At 37.3% G+C, this 22,865-nt stretch overlaps 1 protein-coding gene across 5 annotated transcripts in view; it reads left to right on the forward strand.

Annotated features, from left to right (window-relative positions):
• Positions 1 to 22,865, forward strand: part of IPCEF1 (interaction protein for cytohesin exchange factors 1) — a 124,999-nt gene that overhangs the window by 20,106 nt on the left and 82,028 nt on the right. For all 5 annotated transcript variants that reach the window (XM_045080158.1, XM_045080167.1, XM_045080161.1 and 2 more), the window contains exon 2: positions 12,631 to 12,683. In XM_045080158.1, coding sequence (XP_044936093.1) covers positions 12,660 to 12,683 — 24 coding nt within the window. In that variant the 5' untranslated portion in view covers positions 12,631 to 12,659. The remainder of the gene's footprint in view (positions 1 to 12,630; positions 12,684 to 22,865) is intronic.

Here is a 22,865-nt window from a genome sequence, read left to right on the forward strand (position 1 = left end):
GGATTACTACTTGGGCACTGCAGGCATGAACTTGGTCTGCCAAGATCTGTGTGCTGGTTGTCGCAACCCCTTCCCAACTTCTCCATCGTAGTCAGATTTTTGGTGGCTGGGCCCTACAGATTGCTCTCTGATCCTTAAAGTGCACTTTAAGGGTAGAGGCTCCCACAAAGAGACTCACAATGCTGGGGGAGGTTGATTGTCCCTTTGGGATCTTTTTTGCCACTGGAGGAACTAGAGGCTCAGAGCGACCTCTGCTCATGGTGTGGCCCTGTCCTGGGGGAGGGGCAGTGTAGTCAACATGTAGCCTCTTCTCTTATCCTTCTAAGGCATCAGCGTGGTGTTTGAGGTGCAGAGGGCTGCTTCAGCCTCATCCTTGTGCCCTAGGACTCTGCCAGTAGGGTCTTGTTCTTGAATAGATGTTACTTGTTCTTCTTGTGAGGGGGAGCAAAATAAGAAACAACTTTTGTCGCCATCTGGGGACTGTCACTCCAGTTACCCTATTCTTAATAAAGGAAGCCTTCCCATTATTATGCACAGCAGTTTCGCTCTTAATGGTGTCTACCTCTCCTGTCTGACAAGGCTTGGGACACTACCTTTGCAAAATAATAAGGCCCGTTAAAGTGATATTTCCCAGTGAAAGAGCTAGCCAGACAAAAAAGGAATTTTGGCTCAAGTCCACAACAATGGGTGCAAATAGCTGTGCATTATGTTTTCTTTTTCTGGCTTTCTTCCAGCTAGCAATGGTCCTATAGCAGAGACCACTGCCTACGTAGGGTATATTTTATTAACTTTGGTGAAAAAGGTTCAGTAGAAGGTCAATTGGGAAAGTTGAATTAGAGTGATTGGTTGGCCCAGAGCAGTGCCCATATAGTCCGGATTTTATAAGCAGAAAAATTTATTATCTTCATAGAGAGAAAATATGATTATTATTCTTGTAGAATAAAGAATGATTGAGTAGAGAAATTTAAGGGTGCAAATTGCAGAAAAGTAAGGGCCATCCCTTGCCATTTTTATCTGGTCCAACTTACAGCACTGCATCTGCTCTAACTCCCACAACCTGGACTGAAAGCATCAGGTGTCATTACTTAGGGGCTGCCATTATAGAGAATTGGGGTGTGCTCCTGAGTCAGACTGTAGTGGACCCAATAATTAATAGTTTTTTTAGGGGCTCCCAGTGTTTCCTGTGGCCTTATGATAGGCTCGTGACCCTTCCCCTACTTCATGTAGCATCTTCGTGCTAGTATAAGCCTTTGAGGAGGTTCCTTGGGTTTCAATCACAAATCTCTTAGATTGGACCAAAACACACAGCTAGACTGAATCTTAGAACGACTGGATTCTTGAAGTTTCTGGGATCTGTCACTGGCCTAGGAGAGGAGGCAGGTATCATGCAGGATTTATCTGCAGTGTTGTACAAGGCTGCTGCTAGTGTGTATGTTTGTGTGTGTTTAGGAGGGTATGCAAATCTGTTTTGGGGGATCCCTGCCTATAGAATAATTTGAATAGCCAAAGTCAGCATGCTAGCCTAATTCTGGAAGGCTTCTGGGAAGAATCACTTACAGGGTTGGCATTACGGAATTTAAAATAATCATGGGAACACAATCAGCCCCACAGACATGAGTCTCTTCTGGCATCCAGTCAACTCTATGAGCTGGGGAAGGGAAAGTGCCTCATTTGGGAGCCATGGGCCCAGGATGATCTGCCATGGCCCCACTGGGAGATCAGCAAGGCTCTGTCACTTGTCTGAGCCCTAAGAGCATGTTGGGGTGCAGACCATAATCTTTGAAGTTTTGGGTTCTGGAAGCTCAGAGAAGAGCCAGAGAGCCCTGCAGTCCAGGGATACAAAGGAGTTTCATGCCTCCCCAAGGGGCATGGTCAACAGCCACTTGTATTTGTTACAGGTTCTTCCAGGAGGTAAAAGAGACAGATTTCTCAGGATGTCTTACAGTTTGCCACCTGCTTGTTACCATGGAAAAATGGTCCCTTGGGAGCAGAGATTGACATGATTGGCTGAAAAAGAAGCTTTCCTTGCTTAGATTTGTAGATTTTTCTGTCTAAGCCTTGATTGTCAGGACTGAGTTGCATCCTGTAGGGATGCAAGAAGCACAAGTGAGAGAAAGGTCTGCCAGTCTCTTTAGATGATGTATCGCAGTATTTTAGTGGTGTTGAAAATAAAGTAATTTTAATCATCATAGTTTCTGTTTAAAAAAAGCCGTGGCTCTGAAAACCATCTGTCAGTTCATCCTCAAAGTGGAGCGAGAGCAGAAATGTAGCAAAATGAGTGGAAAAGTTAACAATAAGAAAGAGAAAATAGATGATAGAGAAAGAAAGAATAAGATGTTTAAAACATGCAGGAAATAGATTGGAATCAGGATCATAATAGAGCTTAAATTTAAAAGAAAAGATGGGGGCATCTGGGTGGTGCAGTAGGTTAAGCATGTGACTCTTGGTCTTAGCTCAGTTTGTGCTCTCAGGGTCATGATCTCAGGGTCCTGATATTGAGTCCAGCATGGAGCCCCAGGTTGGGCTCTGTAGTGAGCATGGGAAGTGCTTGAGTTTCTCTCCCTCTCCTTCTACTCCTCCCCCACTGGAATAAATAAGTAAATCTTAAAAAAAGAAAAGAAACCACAAGATAATTTTATTAAGCCATTTTCCTCTCATGAATTTCTTGAACCAAGTAACAATTCTAGACATTCCTCCCATACATCACTGTGTATGTGCTCACAGAGGGGTTATCTTGTGTTTTGCTTCCTTCTCTCTTCCTCTGCCTTAACAAGAGATCTCCTCCTAATTGGCTAAACTAATGGATTATTTCCTCTCATTTCTTTATACATTAGCAAAGATGGATTTTCTCTCTTGCTTCCCATGGCATTGCTTTGATGGACTACCATGTAACAGAAGATGCTTGCTTATGGTTCTCATTTCTAGTTAAGTTTGTTACCACACGTATCATGTGCTTTTTGATATCTGAGCCTTCTGCCTCTAGAGTGACCAGCATTTTCTATTTCCTCTTTAGCTCTAGTTCCAGGATTAAGAATAATGCACATTGTTTGTCTCTGTTCATGGACTTTCTATAAATTTGTTTGCTGCTCTGCGAATGTCTTGTCAAATGCCAGTGTTGTAATTTTAAAGGATAAGCATGTTATGAATTAATATGTGGGTTTTAAAAATTTTAGTTCAGAGCTGTCTTGCTCTGTTCAAAAGAAAAAGAATAAATCTAGGTCATAGTTTAGTCCACCTTAAAAACTATCTTTAAATCGCACAAAAAATTGTCTTTTTTTAAAAAAAAAGTTTTTATTTAAATTCCTGGTAGTTAACATACAATGTAATATTAGTTTCAGGTGTACTATATAGTGATTCAGCACTTCCATATAACGCCCAGAGCTCATCTAAATTGTCTTCTTTTCAAAAACTTTTAAAACTAGACATGGTGCTTATTTTGTTGCATCATCCCAAAGATTATAAGGTCCAGAGGGGAATAATCAAGGCAGTTGCTTTTGGAAAAGTATTACCAATAACTGCCTTTAGTGAATTTCTTTGCTCTTTAAAAAAAAGTACCAATTATACTAGCAATTGCCTTCTTTATCAATAGAGTATTGGTTGCATGTTGATGTGTTGGTTTATTTTCTGGTTTTAAAATGATAGAAGACCAGAGTCAATATTTCTAACTTAACTAATTTGCTAAACAGCTTCTAAAATAAATTGCTAGAATAAACTTGTATATTGTTTGTGCCTTAAACAAAGTAGAATGATTCTTCACTGACCTCCTAGTCAGCTTGGGCTTCTATACCAAAATACCATAACTGGGTGCCTTGTCAATGACACAAATTTATTTGTCATAATTCTGAAGGCTGGGGGTTCAGTATCATGGGACCATCATGGTTGGGTTCTCATAAGAGATCTCTTCTGGGTTGCAGATTCACCATTTCTCTTGTCTCTTCACATGATAAAAAGGGAGCTAGCTACCTCTCTGGTCTTTTTAAGGGCCTTAATCTCATTTATGAGGACTCCACCATCATGACCTGATCGGCTTCCAAAGGCCCCACTTCCAAACATATCACAGGGGGGTTAAATTTCAACCTCTGAATTTTGGGAGGGGGTGGGGAACACAAGCATTCAGTCCCTAACAACCAGTACATATAATGAGACTTACCATCTTTTTTGAAATTAGCTTTATTATCCATTTGGTAATGAGATGGCATTTCTGCTTTTTAGTTGCTGAGCTTATCAGGAATACATTTGTTTTCATTTCACAAACTTAAAAGAAGTATTTGCAGCCTCATTGTTTTGGCTGAGTCTCATGAGGTGGTGTGTTAAGGAGTTGTTTTTTTAAAGAAGATAACCGTCTCAAATGGGACTGAGAAAATTATTCCTTTAAATCCTTAAACTCTGAAACAAGGCGCCGGAAATGTCTCTAGGAGAGTAAGTTAGGGAGTTTAATCAACCTTGAAGAGTAAAAGCTATTTTATTTGATGAAACCTGTTATCACACTTGCTCACATCCTATAGTTGTGTGCTAATTCCATCAGGAAGAATAGTTTTCTATAACAAAGCCATTTCCAGGTAATTGCTCCCATTCAAGATAATTGCTACCACTTGGTGAACACGCATCAGGTCTTGCAGGCTTCTCATACGGTATTTTATTTAATTCTCACAAAATCCCCGAGCTGGTTATTATTTCTGTTTAACATATGTGGTGTCTATTATGCAGGCAAATTAAGCGATTTTAATAAGTTTCCACATTTAACAAGTGGCAGAGTGAAATGTTTGACCCTAATCCCTATGTGGGTAGTATTTTTGAAACATGTTATTTTGGTTGTCTACCCAGAAAGTAATTTGGAAGCCCTATGTACCCCCCAAAACCTTACATTGTCACCTAGAGTTTTTATTGTATGTTTGTTTAAATAATTGTAAAAGATGCCATTTCTGACATATGATAAATCTTGATAGTAAAAAGATTATATTTCTTTTTAAATATAACCTATGTGATAGAAATAGCACAAAGATTGGGTATGTCACATATATATATATATATTTTAAAAAGTCATCTTTGAAATTTTAATTTTACATTACTCTGTTTTCTTCCCCTGTGGAACTCATATTTTCATTCTACTATTCCATGGGTTTTTATTCAATTATTTTATATATATTAGATATATAGATATATAGATATATATATTTGCTTCAAAAACTTTCATTGATGAGTTTATTTTATTTCAGCAAAAAATACATACTTAAACTGAATTGATTTAATTTTTTTGTGTGACACAATTCTTTAAGCCATATAAGATTTCATTTAGAGTGGGTTATCATTATAGTTATTATTAGTATGCAATTTGACAAACAATATGAATATGCTATTTTGACAATGGTTAGTGCAAGAGGTACATATTTTTATTGAGAATGCATAATTTAATGAGATATAGATGAGGCTTTTCCCCTAATTATGGAACTACTTATAGGTGAATAATATTTATTGGCAGAATGAAAGAGTTCAGAACAAGTTTTAATCCTTTTGTTGCTTTCTATGTATGTGAAGACTTAAAACTGTTTTTCACATAAATAGATGGAAATGAAGCACTTTTGAACCCCTTCCAAGTATATGCCAAATACCCCATGTGATCTATCAAAACTGCTTTTATTTTTATTTTTTATCACAATTGCTTTTAATAATTAACAATCAAAATAGATTTTTCTTTAATTTTGTTGAAAGCAAAGAATTAGAAACCTCTTGATTTATGAAAGTTATTTTTGCCTTGTCATTACGTTCTTATACATTTTTAATTCTTGGGAATTATACAGAAATCCTTTATAAAAAATCCTTTATCAAGATATGTCAGGTAACCTCCTTCCTTTAACTCTTTTTACTTATGGGCACCTTACTTAAACTGATATTCTCAGGGTTGGGAATAAGACGAAATTATCAAGACACCTTCATCAGTGTCATTATTATTTTTTCATTAATTGCTTTCACTGTGTGCCTTATAAATATATTTATCAAAATCTTGGAACTACATGTTTAGCTTATCAACATATAGATAACATGTGTGCTGTTAACATGGTTAGCCAAGCTGGTTTTCATTATCTAAGCAATAAGTAAACATATTCACATTAGTCTCCATAACCACCTTTTCACTTCTTAATTCTTTTGGATTATGACTATGGGCTTTTCATGGAAGAGGAGAGGAAAGAGTTGAGCTAAAGTGTTTTAATGATTTTTCTGCCCCAAATTATCTTCGAATCATTTTGGTGAAATTTTCAATTTCATTTATGTTCACTACTTCAAGAAATAAGGTACTGAAACTCTAAAATTATTAAGTAAACACTCACATATAGTCTCTACAATAGCACATCTAGGCCTACGTATCCCCGTCCCCTTATTCTTCCCTGCCCACACCACTGATTGCATATCGTTTCTATGCATTTGCTCTTTGGCTCCAAGAAGGCTGACATCAACAGTCTCATTTCCATATCCTGCAGACTGGGAAGGAGAATTTTAGAGGCATATTCCTGACAGCACTATATCCCTAAACAAAAAATTTGGAATTCATAGGTTTTGTTTATTGAAACTCATCTATAGTTTAGTGTTTTTACTAGCTTGTATTTTTAATTCATTTTCTCAACAAGTATCTGTTGAACTACCTGGTAAACAAAGACTGGGGATACAGTGGTAAATGAGTGAGCAAGACAAGACATTCTGCACCTGCCTCCAGGTAACTTTTACTATACTGGGGAGTCAGAATGAAAGAACTAATTGTAACATTAATAATTCAGTACAATTATGAGAACTTCTATGAATAAAAGACAACATGCTATGAGAGCTTGCCAAAGGGGATTGATCTCTCATAAGAACTGTGGAAAGCTTTCTTGACTAGATGACATTTGGTTGAAGGGCTGAATTAGATGGTGCTGATAAACCATCTTGGGTGCAGGCTATTTAAGAGCATGAACAAAGATCCATGTAGAAACATTAAATTAAATTAAATTAAATTAAAAAGAAACCTCATGAGTCAGGGAAGAAAGAGACATAGAAATAATCCAAGGTGGGGCTAGAGAGGAGGCAGAGGCCAGGCAGAACCTTCCTTAATAGATTTTCATGATATTAGTCTTTTTATCCCAAGACTCATTGACAACTGTAGAGATTTAAGAAAAGATGTATAGTTTAATGGGCATTGAAAAACATTGCTCTGGTCAAGAAAGCAAACCAGGACATCAGCTGGGATGTTTCTTCAGTGGTCCAGGAGGGAGGTACCTTTGACAACAGTGGTTGAAATGAGTATAGACAAGTGAATACACCTAAGAGATCGTTAGGGGTTAAGGGATACAATATGTACAAGGGAAATATCCCATGCGACCAAAAGAAGGTTTGATATGCATGACTAGAGTAGTGTGTTGTCAACAAACCCCAATGCTTACTGGAAAATTAGAGATGAATTTTTTTTTTTTTTTGTCTTCCATCATCTTCTGTCATTTCTTCTTATTTTACTGTTAGAAATCTGGCTGAGCAAAGGGATTCAGAATTCCACTGAAATAATAATTTTCTGATGGACTGATCTATTAATTAAGAAAAATCATTTTGGTAACTCTTGCCTAAGCTGTATGGTTTACTCAGATAGACCCTGGGGCATAGAGAAGACTGGGTCTTGGCCTCTACCTTTGACATTCTCATTGTCCCAACAGGGAGACCTGTCTACAGCATCATGGTACATAGAATACCATGGCCATTAGAAACGATGTCCTGTGGGAGACTTTGGGGGAGTGAGGGTAGTATGGTGCTGTTAAGAGAACAGACTGTCAAGTCTGGGCTTGAATTTAGAAATATTCATTTACTCACTTCTTCCTCTATGTTGTATATATTGTCTCACCTAAGACGTGGGAGTAATAATAGGGGATTATTCTTAGGTAGTTCTAATAATCATATGGCACAATACATGAAAATCATCAATTGGCAGAGGATGTAGTAATGGTTTAATAAATAATATAGATGTAGCTATTCTATTGTTCTAGGGAAGGGGCTAATTAGCCATTTGAGTCAGGAAAATTACACAGCAATGCTTTATATCATATTTAAAGGGTATATGTAGCTGACATTTACTTTATTAAGTTAGTGCTAAAGAAATAAATGTTTTATGACAATAAAGATATTTTATAACTTTATTCTTCTCTGAACCTAAGATAGAAATACTGTTACTGTTTCCATTTCACAGATGAGAGTCTTGAAGTCCCAAAATATTTGTTACTTGCCCAAGATTACATAATAAATTGCTAACCTGAGATTTAAATCCAGTTCAGACCAATCCAGAGCTTTGCTCATAACTTTTAAACGTTTACAAGCTTCTTTACCTGAAGGTGCTGTTGAATTCAAACCATCTTTTGCTTATTATATATTTGTTCAATCAATAGACATTAAAAATATATTGCTATAACAAGTCAATAAAATATTTATAGCATTTTATTAGAATGCTATTTTTATTTTAAAATATTTATTTTATTTTATTTTTAAAATTTTTACTTTTTTTATTTTAAAAATAAATACTCATTGTAGGAAATACATACATATGGGAACAAACAATACATTATTGGTTATTCCAATTCTCATAGATGATTACACATTTTGCTGTAACTACCTTTAGACATTTTCCCCCAATGCACTGATGTATGGGATGTATGTATATAAACCTATATATATTTTTAATTTAATTTAATTTTTTTTCAGTGTTCCAAAAATCATTGTTTATGCACCACACCCAATGCTTCATGTAATATGTGCCCTCCTTAATAACCACCACCAGGCCTACCCAACCCCCCCACCCCCCTCTCCTCCAAAACCCTCAGTTTGTTTCTCAGGGTCCACAGTCTCTCATGGTTTGTCTCCCCCTCTGATTTCCCCCAACTCACTTCTCCTCTCCATCTCCTAATGTCCTTTGTGTTGTTTCTTATGCTCCACAAGTAAGTGAAACCATATGATAATTGATTTTCTCTGCTTGACTTATTTCACTCAGCACAATCTCTTCCAGTCCTGTCCATGTTCATACAAAAGTTGGTTATTCATCCTTTCTGATGGAGGCATAATACTCCATTGTGTATATGGACCATATCTTCTTTATCCATTCATCTGTTGAAGGGCATCTTGGCTCTTTCCACATTTAGCGACTGCTATGAACATTGGGGTACAGATGGCCCTTCTTTTCACTACATCTATAAACCTATATTTTCACGATAAAAAGTGAACGGGATCACCCTGCACATGTTTTTTTGTTTTTTTTTTTTTTCTTTCAGTGTAACAGTATTCATTGTTTTGCACCGCACCCAGCACTCCATGCAATCTGTGCCCTCTCAATATCCACCACCTGGTTCCCCCAACCTCCCACCCCCTGCCCCTTCAAAACCCTCAGATTGTTTTCAGAGTCCATAGTCTCCCATGGTTCACCTCCCCTTCCAATTTCCCTCAACTCCCTTCTCCTCTCCATCTCTCCTTGTCCTCCATGCTATTTGTTATGCTCCACAAATAAATGAAATCATATGAATAATTTACTCTCTCTGCTTGACTTATTTCACTCAGCATAATCTCTTCCAGTCCCGTCCATGTTGCTACAAAAGTTGGGTATTCATCCTTTCTGATGGAGGCATAATACTCCATAGTGTATATGGACCATATCTTCTTTATCCATTCATCTGTTGAAGGGCATCTTGGCTCTTTCCACATTTAGCGACTGCTATGAACATTGGGGTACAGATGGCCCTTCTTTTCACTACATCTGTATCTTTGGGGTAAATACCCAGTAGTGCAATTGCAGGGTCATAGGGAAGCTTTATTTTTAATTTCTTGAGGAATCTCCACACTGTTCTCCAAAGTGGCTGCACCAATTTGCATTCCCACCAACAGTGTAAGAGGGTTCCCCTTTCTCCACATCCCCTCCAACACTTGTTGTTTCCTATCTTGCTAATTTTGACCATTCTAACTGAAGTAAGGTGGTATCTCAATGTGGTTTTAATTTGAATCTCCCTGATGGCTAGTGATGATGAACATTTTTTCATGTGTCTCTTAGTCATTTTTATGTCTTAATTGGAGAAGTGTCTGTTCATTTCTTCTGCCCATTTTTTGATATGATTGTCTGTTTCGTGTGTGCTGAGTTTGAGGAGTTCTTTATAGATCCTGGATATCAACCTTTTGTCTGTACTGTCATTTGCAAATATCTTCTCCCATTCCGTGGGTTGCCTCTTTGTTTTGTTGACTTTGCTGGCTGCACATGTTTTTACTTACTTTTTCATTAAAGATGTATTATAAAACTCTGCATGTTTGGTATGGTAGTGTGTAGTATAGTTGATAGTAGATAGTAAAGACTCAGGGAGCATTGGTGATCAATGATTGTCATCATCATCATCTTGAAAAACCACCCTCCAGCTAGGCTGTAAGAATTTGACGTTCCAACAACAACACATTCTTTTCAGCACACTTCCACTAAATGTGGATTCTATCATGTATCTTTTGTGTGTGTGTTCATCTTGAAGATTAAAAATGGAATCATGTTGTTTTATTTTGCACTTATTTTATTGCTAATGAGGTTACACATTAGTCATTTGTATTTTTATTTTTTTGAAAATTTTCACTTGTTTTTCTATTAGTTTGCCTATTATTTTCTTATTGGAGTCTAAGAATTCTTTCTATTTATGATTTTTTTAAAGGTTTTATTTTAGCTCCAGGTAGTTAACGTACAGTGTTATATTGGTTTCAGGTGTACAAGATAGTGATTCAGCACTTCTATACACCACTTAGTGCTCATCACAAGTGCCCTCCATAATCCCCATCACCTATTTCACCTATCTCCAGGCTCGCCTCTCCTCTGGTGACCACCAGTTTGGTTTCTATAGTTAAGAATCTGTTGCTTGCTATATCTTCATGTCTGTTTTTTTTTTCCTCCTTTGCTTGTTTGTTTTATTGCTTAAATTCCACATATGAGTGAAATCATATGGTATTTGTCATTTTCTGAGTTATTTTGCTTATGGTAATACACTATAGTTCCATCCATGTTGTTGCGAGCGGCAAGATGTCATTCTCTTTGATGGCTGAGTAATATTCTGTTGCGTACACTACGGCTTCTTTATCCATTCATGGGCATTTGGGTTGTTTCCATAATTTGGCTATTGTAGATAATGCTGTATAACATTGGGGTGCATGTGTACCTTTGAATTAGTATTTTTGTATTCTCTGGGTAAATAGGGTAGTTCTATTTTTAATTTTTTGAGGAAATTCTGTACTGTTTTCCAGAGTGGCTACAGCAGTTTGCATTTCTACCAAAAGTGCAGGGTTTTCCTTTCTCCACATTCTTGCCAATGCCATTTGTTTCTTGTGTTGTTGATTTTAGCCATTATGACAGGTGTGAAGTGAAGTCTCATTGTAGTTTTGATTTGCATTTGTCTGATGATCCGTGATGTTGAACAACTTTTCATGCCATCTGTATGTCTTCTTTGGAAAAGCATCTATTCTTGTCTTCAGCCCATTTTAAAATTGATTCTTACATATTAGGTATATATTGCAGATATTTTCACCAGCTTGTGATTTGATTTTTACTTAGACTTTAGTCTATTAATTAATTAATTAGTTAATATTTATTTATTTATTTGAGAAAGAGAGTGAGAGTGAGTGAGAGTGGGGTGAAGGGCAGAGGGAGAAGCAGACTTCCCCGTGAGCAGGAAGCCCAATATGAGACTGGATCCTGGGACTTTGCGATCATGACCCGAGCTGAAGGCAGACATAACCAACTGAACAACCCAGGCGTCCCTTGTCTATTCTTTTAAGTAAACAAAAATAAGCAATTAATTTATCAATCTTTTTATTGTGGCTTTTTTCTTTGGTATTTTATAAATAGTGTTTTATTCATACCTATATAATGTAGATATGATGTTTTTGACATTAAAATGAGGACACCATTCTTTGAGATTTGGGAAGCATTGGTATAAGGAATAAATTCACCCAGATCATGGATCTATGTCTCGTGTCACTGAAAGAGATTGAAAGTTTCTCTGCATTGGGAAGAGTTTCAGTGGCTGGTGGATGTTTAACAAGTTTCTTTGCTTGTTAGATTCTGAAAATATGAGTTTTTACTTTCATCTGCTTTTCTTAAAACCACAGAACATCTTGTCTTTCAGGTAATCCACTACAAAGTGCAACACATCAAAAGGGGCTCATCTTCATACTAAAGTTGGGACTTCTGAGGCATGGGGATTAGTTACATTTTTGAAATTGCTCAGTTATTAGAATCAGAAAAAATCATAATGGATTAAATATTTCCACATCTTACACTGTGTTGTTCAACACAAAGAGGAAAATAGTTTTGTTTTTCAAAGATATTTGTTTATATAGAACACATTATTAAGTATGGAGATTATGCACATATCTTGTTGTAGACTTAAAGGATACTAGCCAATGTTCAGAAGAATTCTGGCTTATATTATGAACTCAGTTTTAGATATTGGCTTATCGAATTCGGTGTTAAAAGGCCATTTAATGAATCGCTTTTATTGTAAAATTCATCAATCAAAATAGAAATGCTTTTCCCCCTGTCAAAGAGATATATGCTTTTATGAATGCTTTAATTCCACATTTAACTTAAAAACTTTCTTTCTCTTCTAGCTTTTGTTTCCAACAATTTGACAGCATACATGGCGACTGATGGCAATGCTCTTGTAAGTACCCTTTGAGACACCGTGGACTTAAATATTCATTGTCACTTTGAGGAATAAGTAAGAAAAAAATGAACAAATTGATCTTAAGTTTGGGTAGCTATTTATTGCCCTTCATTTCCTTAGCCACATTGGAATTAAATGATCCTTTGGTGAGGTTTCAGGGTTTCTTATGATCACCAAGTATTTAAGACTGCTAGCTATTTGCTTTTAAGGTCGGAAATATAACTGTGATTTTAACATGTGGTACATAGTGTATCTCCATGTTTGAGGTCAACTGTGGTATTAGTGCAAACTCTCATGCAATGTTTATGGGAAACATTCTGCCTATTATTACACTGACATGGTAGGTTTTTAAAAAATATAATTTTACAGCTATAATTTTGCCTATTTAGGTAAGTTGACTGAGGAAGTCTATTACCTTTATTTGACAAGGACTCCTGTGGTGTCAGGAAAAATAAAAAATTGATATAGATAACATATTTCTAATAAGAGGGGGTGTGAGGTAGTGTGGGACTGTATGATGTGCATCTTTTGGCAAATGTAATGACCTCATGATGGATGCATAGGATAAAGTTTTCAGAGTAGAGCCAAAAGCAGAATCAGAAGTGGGGTGTTGAATGAATACAGTAGGGACTTCCTGCCAAATAGGGGACATGGCCATGGTTTTCTGATGCAAATTAGGAAATGGACATCAAGTCAGGTTGCAGGAATAGTGGTGAAGAAATTGAACTGGATGGTTCCTGGAAGGGACAGCTTACTGAAGAGCAGGGAAGCTGATTAATTCTCTGCTTCGTTAACAATTTTATATCCCAGAAATAGAGAAAACAATGAGAGCCCTTTGATTCTGATGTTAATTTTAAATGAGGAGGAAAAGCTTGTTAGTGATGAAAATGGTAGAAACTTTGGGAGACAGGACTGCAGAAAACTAAAAATGAAAACACAAATTATAGTCAGTTATGTACCCTGGGAAATTTGCCATCTAAAAATTGCAGAAAAGGAAAATGTGATCCCTTGGACACAAATGGGTAGGTGTTGTTTGATCATGGAGATGTGAATAATCGTGAGGAAAATAAAGAAGAACAACAAAGAGCATAAATGCAGCTGCAGTGGGAGCCTTGGCCAGGGTTAGACATGAAGGCATAGCACCAGGTGTTAAAGGAGGGTCCTGTGGTCAAGGGCAAAAGAAGGTGAGCATCACAGATTTGTCAGTTAGGAACACAGATTTGTCAGTTAGGAAGTTTACATTCCTGAAAATTTATAAAATTAAAAAAAATGCATATGGTTATAAGTACATGTGTATATATTATATGAAGCAAAGAAATGGAAAGGGAGAATTAGAATGGTTGAGAAAAGTAACGGAAGGTTTAATTTTTATTCTGTTTGCTTATCCTACTGAAAGAATGTAGTGTTCCAACTGGAAGGAGTTCATCATATGTGTTTAAGAAGAAATGAAAACTAAGATAATAAGAGAACACCTAAACACTTTAATGAATGAATTCATTCATTCATTCAAACATTCATTTAATGTTCAATGTTTACCTCTCCTGACTCTATCATGAATAAACCATTATACCATGTAGGGCCTGGAAATGGAAATATTATTTGAAATAAGTTCAGATCTCCACATCTTAAGGCAAGTAAAACCCTAGCTATTGGAAGAGACTGTAGATGTGATAACTGAAGGACTAACATACCACCCATATAATTTCCAACCCAGAGCCAGTACTGCTGTAATATGTAACCTGTTTTCCTTGGACCTGGGTGCAGGTGGATTCTGTTCTTACTGGTGGAAACTCAGGCTTTTTATGGGTCTTTTTCATTTCCTGAGCCATCTTCCCCACCTAACTCAATCAGCTCAACTTTCCTAGTGTGCCTATTTACCTGTTATTTTGATCTCACAGCCATCAGTGTCTAGGTGGTATAGCTAAACATCTCTCTTAAGCATTTCTTCTAGCTGCTTTTCAGTGGTTACCCTATTTTATATTTCCATTCAGAAAATTAGTTCAATTTTCTGCTGTCATTTGTTCTCCAAATAAAATGTAGCACAGGAGACCTATTTTTATGCTGGGTAGTTTCAGGAGGCTCGACACATTTGACCTAATCACATCCTGAATTACACTTCATTTCCACTAACCTAACATTGATTGTGCTCTGTGTGCTGAGCTCCCTGCTTGCTGCTTATGATGAGGAGTTTGCCCTGTGCAGGGGGAGGGCAATACTTTAAAGACACTTTTTTTTATTCTTGCCTGCTAGTTATTGAGGTTGCTATGGTAAATGGTATACTAGTAAAGCTGCTCAAGAAACTAAATTCTAAGCATTTGAAATTTTATTATGTGTGTGGTAGAAGAACATTTTTTTTTTCCATTAAGCTGAGCTGTTTGTTATCTGATAGTAGTCTTTTCTTTCCTCTGAAGGAAACAGCAGAATTTTCAGAGCAAAAGCTTCACATAGAACCAAAGGTCTTAACTCACCAAGTTCTGTCGGTTTTACCTTCTTACTATTTCCCCACCTTCGCAGACATGAGACTCGCTCTTCCCTCTGCCCGCTGTGCCTCTTGCCTTTGCACCTGCCCCCTCCGATCCCCCGTGTGACAGCCAGAGTGAACGTTCTTACACATAGATCTGATTGTGCTACTTGCCTGCTGACACCTGTTTGGTGGCTTCCCATTGGCTTTTGGATAAACCTTAGAGTTTCAAACATAATTTACAAGGCCCTGTGTGATGTAACTTCACTACTGTGAACGTAGTCATGTCCCAACACTCCGGGGTCCATGCCTTCCTGCTCACTCCTGCATCTTTGTATTAGACCCTCCTATGCTCAGGTCTTCATCTTTCTGGCTTTGTTTTTATCAATGTGTGGGGTACCTCCCCTGAGTCCCCAGTTGTGGGTAATAGGACTTCTGTGTGGACCTCGTTATCCTTGTTCAATTCCCTCTTTTGTGCCTTTGCCTGGAAGCTGTGTGAGAGCTTGCTAGCCACTGAATCTCCCGTCCTTGGCACCAAATAATTGTGCAATAACTGGTGGTTGAATAAACAAAAGCCATAATTTACCCAACTGTGGCCTGAAAGAAAGAATTAGCATGATCGTCTTTAGGATCTAGGTCATAGCTTGTTGGGAGATCTTCAACATAATGATTAGATTTGGTACAATCCCTAAACATCTCTAAGAATCCTTCTGTGCAGTCCTTGATATTTATAAGGCTTTCCATACATCACCGTGTGGTGATAAGAAAGTATTATACCCTAAATCAGTATTTTTTTCAAAGATTTAATTTATTTATTTGACAGACAGAGATCACAAGTAGGCAGAGAAGCAGGCAGAGAGAAAGGAAGGGAAGCACACTCCTCACTGAGCAGAGAGCCTGATGCAGGGCTTGATCCCAGGACCCTGGGATCATGACCCAAGCCGAACGCAGAGGTTTTAACCCACTGAGCCACCCAGGTGCCCCTACCCTAAATCAGGATTGCTTAGTTTTCTTTAATGATTAGTTTCTTACTAGTTTCTTACTAGTATATGAATCTTAAAGGCTTAATTAAGAAAGTTCTCCTCCATCAGAAAGGACGAATACCCAACTTTTGTAGCAACATGGACGGGACTGGAAGAGATGATGCTGAGTGAAATCAGTCAAGCAGAGAGAGTCAATTATCATATGGTTTCACTTATTTGTGGAGCATAACAAATAGCATGGAGGACAAGGGGAGTTAGAGAGGAGAAGGGAGTTGAGGGAAATTGGAAGGGGAGGTGAACCATGAGAGACTATGGACTCTGAAAAACAATCTGAGGGTTTTGAAGGGGCCGGGGGTGGGAGGTGGGGGAACCAGGTGGTGGGTATTATGGAGGGTACGGATTGCATGGAGCACTGGGTGTGGTGCAAAAACAATGAATACTGTTATACTAAAAAGAAATTTAAAAAAAAAAAGAAAGTTCTCTGTTCGCAGATCTTAGTAACAAAGTTATAGTTAAGAAAGGAAAACAACCTTAACTTAAAGATGACGAGGCTCAGAGGGAATGTGACAGACTACCTCTTTTACTGTCATACGACATTCTTTTACCCAAAGCTACTGAGAATTCTTACTTTCAGAGATGGCTTTCATGGGGAAGGAATGATCAGATTTATCTGTGATAAAAACTTGATGATATTGATTCCTCAAGAATTATTTTAAATAAAATTAATTTGTTAAATGTTAACAAATATTTAATAATTAATAAGAAATACATATTAGGGACGCCTGAGTGGCTCAGTTGGTTGTACGATTGCCTTCGGCTCAGGTCATGATCCTGGAGTCCCGGGATCGAGTCCCGCATCAGGCTCCCAGCTCCATGGGGAGTCTGCTTCTCCCTCTGACCTTCTCCTCGTTCATGCTCTCTCTCACTGTCTCTCTCTCAAGTAAATAAATAAAATCTTTAAAAAAAAAAAGAAATACATATTAATGCAAATTAAAATTAAATCAAATGTCAAGGGAAAGCTTTCTTGAAATAAAAGTCTCTACATATAAATCATGGTAACTGTGCTCAGTTTTGGTGCTTGATGAGGACAGGCTCATTGAATGTGAAGGGACATTTACGCCTGGTGCTATGGCTGTGTTATCTCCTATTGTCTGGACTGCAAACTAGTATTGAGTTTCCTCCGCAAGAAAGCTGTGCATTCATTACGTACACATCGTGTATTGCCTGGTTGTTGTGCACTGTGTGGGGTGAACCACCTGGAAATGATTCCAGCCCCCATAGGAAGCTGCTGGCTCCTCCAACTCTATGCCTGTGGTGTATGTCTCAGGGATGTGGGGATAATTCAGGGTTGAAGTGAGGAATTTATTTTTCACATTTTTGATCAACTAAAAAGAGCTCACATTTTGGCAGCTTGTTTTTTAGGCTACATGAACATAATGCTGTGTTAAAATGGCTTTGCCAACGATGTTGTGCATAAGCCCGACATACAGATCAGAGCTCGGAGAATGTTTAACACATTTGCTGTTCCAAGTAGGACTTCCAGCAGAGCAGTGCCTGTCAGCTGTTTGGGGCATAGACTCCTGGGTAGGGTCTTGTTAGCTGCCACTGGAAAATTTCGTCCCTCTCACAAGTCCCTCCTCCTCCACTCCATGCATTCTTATTTCTTTGGTTTTAGGTTCTTAGTATTTGGAGGATATGATTAAAACAGGATGCTGGAAAAAGCTGTGATAGTTTTTGAGGAAATGGCATTTTAGATAAAAGTAGAGATCTGGTCAACACAAGTTTGTTTTACCTAGAAGGAAATAGTAAGGGTCAACACTTCAGGTGAGTTCAAATTGAATTTCAATCAATCCTAGAGGCTTTTTTCTGTGCATGTGGGGCTTTGGGGGTTGAGGAAGGTATTGGAGCAATCTTATGCTGCTTAACTCTGCTGGTGTTATTTAGTGGTGGTATTTTTCAGCTCTGACTAAACAAGCAGTCGATGGCTTTCTGGATATTTGTCAAATCTTCCCTGTGCCAAGACTGCTAGTTAGGCATCATATGAAGTAAAAATTGACCTAAAATTGACCTTCATCTTTTGGTAAGCATTTATTGAGGACCCCCTGTGTATCAGACATAGGACTAAGTGCTAGGTTTTGAAGTCAGGACATGTTCAAGAACATCAATTCTACTTTAAAGTCTTGGCCAGTCATGGACTCTTCAGAGTTGCAGCCACTCAACTACAGAGCTGATGAAAGATTTGAAAACTTCAAGAAGCAACATTAACAGGGACAGTAACTGAGTAAATGTGTGAACTAAGGGAAAGGGCCTGTCTGAGCTTACTCATAGGTTCTGGGTTGGACCATTGAGTGGATAGGGTTACCATCATGTATGTACCACACAGATATATAAGCAGATAAATTATAATATCCACTTCAGAGCATCAGGAAAGTGTTGTGGAATATAGGAGACAGAATAAATAAGCAAAGTAACATAGAGTTACACTTACAGACTTAGTAGCCAACTGACCTGGCTCTGTTACTATTTAAATTTGATCTAAGGAGATGTTACTTAACTTTACTGAGATGAGGTTTCTTATTTGCGGAATGGAAGATAGAAACAGCACTTATCATGAATATTTTTGGGAGATGTGAATCAGTTATTACAATGACTATAAATAAAGATCACTGCATGAATAGAAGATTCTTATAGGAGCTAGCTGCTAAGTCAGGGAAGGCCTCATGGTGGAGGTGGCATTTGAATTGGGTCAGAAAAGATGAGAAAGCCTTAACCAGATGAAAAATGGAGTAGGGAATAAAGTATTCAAAAGTATGGAGTTGTCAAAGTACTGACATTTCTACATAATAGAATAAAGTTTAAAGTGCCAGAAAAGGAAATGAATGGATATATTGTTGGTATATTAAGGCTACTATGGAAAGGGAATTTCTTGTCATTTGAACTGTGATTTCAAGATGGACTCTTAATAATGACTCCCATCCAATAATCGTCCTGTGAGTTCACACTTTGATATTCCATTCTGTTGGAAACAGAGCAATGCTAGACAAAGAGAAACATGGAAAACCAAAAAAAGCACAGATTGGTTCAACAATACAAAAATTATGTCTGTGGATCAGAAATGAAAAGCAGCTAACAAGACTGAAGCTATGGGCCTAATGGATACTTTGTTTGGAGGCAGGAAGTAGTTTGCCTCCTGGCCTGGATTAAGGGGGTAGAAAAAATGCTCCACTAAATATGAGGGGAGCCATGTTCACTTCTTGGTGACCAGTAAATGAGGGTTCCCCCAATTGTGAAAGGGGCTAAAGATGAAAACATTTGTCAGACCAGTGCATGGGTTATGCAATTAGCCCCCTAAAGGTTAGGGAGGGAAGAGACAGGGACCCAACTTCAAAATCAGGAGCCGAAACTAGTCACCAGCTAGATCTGTGACTGGATATGCAAGATACTTTATGTTCATCTCAGGACATGACTGTAGGAATGATTCTGCACCCAGTAGAGTAATCTCCAAACTGATGAAGAAGGAGCCATGGGTACAGTGGAGAGAAGGAGGGAGTGGGACTGCAGAATATCAAGGATGATAAATATGTATTAAAAGAGTGAAAAGAGGGGCGCCTGGGTGGCTCAGTGGGTTAAGCCGCTGCCTTCAGCTCGAGTCATGATCTCGGGGTCCTGGGATCGAGTCCTGCATCGGGCTCTCTGCTCAGCAGGGAGCCTGCTTCCTCCTCTCTCTCTCTGCCTGCCTCTCTGCCTACTTGTGATCTCTCTCTGTCAAATAAATAAATAAAATCTTTAAAAAAAAAAGAGTGAAAAGATAGGTCATGTACAAAGACTGACAGACTCATAGCAGCGATTTCATCAATATAATAAATGAGAGAAGACAGATGATCAGAATCTTCAAAGTGTCATATGAAAATGATTTTATACTCAGCTAAGCTATAATTCAATTTTGCAGACAAAATAAAGACATTACTATTTACATAAAGATCAAGAATATGCTACCTACAAATCCCCATTAAAAGGACTGTTAAAATAAGGTATTGTACACCCAAAAAATTTTTAGAAGGGTAGATCTCATGTTGTTTTCTTACCAAAGGGGGAGATATAGCTTTTAGAGGTGATAGATACATTTGACTGTAACATGAGTGTGTACATATGTCTAAGCTCACCAGGTTGTATGTGTAATTAATTATGTATGTTTTTTGCATATGAATCATACCTCAATAAAGCTAGGGAAAAAAAATAAAAATAAAAGGACTGTTAAAGGAGGTACCTAATAAAAAGAAAAGTGAATCCTACAGATAGAAATTTGATAAAGGATACACAGAAGATCACAGAAATTGATAACGTCACTAAATTTAATTGTCCATTGATGAGTAATGATAATTATAACATTTTAATAGAAAAATAAAAATCTAGACTACTATCATGCCAACAGAGAAGACACTGAAGCAGGAGTTAAAAATGTGCTGGATTACACATTCTATTCTCCATGAATTTAGAAATACTAAACTGAGCATCAGTGGAATAGCATGTAAGGAAATGAAAGAAAGGGAAAAAATAAATGTAAACTGAAAACACAAGATGAAGTTACAGTAAATGTTAGTAGATTAAATACCTATCAAGAGGCACAGGTAATCATAATTTTAAAAATAAAAATCTAGTTATAGACTGCTTATAAAAGAAACAGCAAAATTAAGAAAAGAAAAGAAATAGCAAGAATAAACAAATAAAAAACCATACACACAAAAATGCCACACAGAAAGATTGAAAATAAAGGAATCGAAATACTAACAAAGTTATAGCTCTGGTGACAAAACTCGCATAGAAATAGAAAATACTTAGGGAACAAAATTAGCAACTTTGAGATTTACAAAGAATGCTTACAAAATTTGACTATGTAGTAAGTCACAAATAAATGCTAACATTTTAAGAAATTGATGTCATAAAGATTATGCTTTCTGAACAAAAATCAATGAAGTTAGAACTCAAAAAGAAAATAATTATTAAAAATTTCTCATATGTTAGGAAATTTACAAGTACACTCTAGAATATCTCAGTGGATGGAAAGAAATTACTTAGAATTGAAAAACAGGGAGGTATAGGTAGAATTTGGATGTAAATTTATAGCTCTAAGTATATTACTAAAAACAAAGAATAATAATAAATGAGGTTAATATTTTCTGTAGCAATCAGAAAAAGGGTAACAGAGTAGATAAAAAGCAATTTGAAGAAATAGGAATAATAAATCAGGGGCAGAACTTAATGGAATAGTTAAAAAAAAAAGAAGTGAAAAGATTTCTGAAATTGTGAAATAAGTCACCAAAATACACTTGAGGTTGCAGAGAACTAGACATTTTATATATTGCAGGAGATTGTAAATAGCCTTCTTTTTTTTTTTAAGTAGCCTTCTTTTTTTTTTAATAATTTTTCCTTTTTCATATTTTTTAAAGATTTTATTTATTTATTTGACAAAAATCACAAGTAGGCAGAGAGGCAGGCAGAGAGAGAGGGAGAAGCAGGCTCCCTGCCGAGCAAGGAGCCCGATGTGGGGCTCGATGCGGGGCTCGATGCGGGGCTCGATGCGGGGCTCGATCCCAGAACCCTGGGATCATGACCTGAGCCGAAGGCAGAGGCTTAACCAACTGAGCCACCCAGGCGTCCCTTTAAGTAGCCTTCTTGAAAGCAATTTGGGCATATCCAAAAAGTTAAAGAAGCATCAACTATATTCATATTCTAATTCATTGAGTACACATTTGTTCCTTTTTTTCTTTCTTAATTTTTGATGTTTCTTAAAAATTATTTATTTATTTATTTATTTATATTTTTTATTATTATGTTCAGTTAGCCATAATATAGTACATTAATAGTTTTTGATGTAGTGTTCAACGATTCATTAGTTGTGTATAACACCCAGCGCTCATCACCACAGGTGCCCTCCTTAATACCCATCTCCTGGTTACCCCATTCACCGCTACACCCTTCAATTCTTTAACCCTCAGTTTGTTTCCCAAGAGTCAAGAGTCCCTCATGGTTTGTGTCCTCTAATTTCTTCCCATTCAGTTTTCCCTCCCTTCCCCTGTGGTCCTCCATGCTATTCCTTATGTTCCATACATGAGTGAACACAAATGATAAATGTCTTTGTCCACTTGACTTATTTCACTTAGCATAACCCCCTCCAGTTCCATGAAGGTTGATGCAAATGGTAGGCATTCATCCTTTCTGATGGCTAATACTCCATTGAATACACCAACCACATCTTCTTTATCCATTCATCTACTGAAGGACATCTCGGCTCCTTCCATAGTTTGGCTATTGTGGACATTACATTGTTGTTATGAACTATTTTTTAAAAAATTTAAGGAGTTATTTGTTTATTTGAGAAAGAAAGGGAGCAGGGGGAAGGTCGACGTGAACTGAAATTGAGAGTCAGACACTTAACCCACTGAACCACCCATACACCCCTTGATATTATTTTTAAAGTAATAAAACGTAAATACAGTGTGTTTTCCTATTGATGCCTTCTTTTTACTATTTCTGTGTCATTCACCCCAGTTTACATTGAGGTGTTTACCGTTCCTAGGCAATTGCAATTTTAGTACTTATAAGAAATATTTAACAATACTACAAACAATAGTTAATTTTCAACATAGTGTTTCTGAGGTTTTTTTTCCATACAGCTCTGGTTCTGATAGAGCACAGCAGTAAATGAGAGTGACACTGTCTATCCACTCACATACC

This window comes from Mustela putorius, unplaced genomic scaffold (genome assembly GCF_011764305.1).
Source record: "Mustela putorius furo isolate JIRA1106 unplaced genomic scaffold, ASM1176430v1.1 tig00000450_pilon_pilon_pilon, whole genome shotgun sequence".
NCBI classification, from domain to species: Eukaryota; Metazoa; Chordata; class Mammalia; order Carnivora; family Mustelidae; genus Mustela; species Mustela putorius.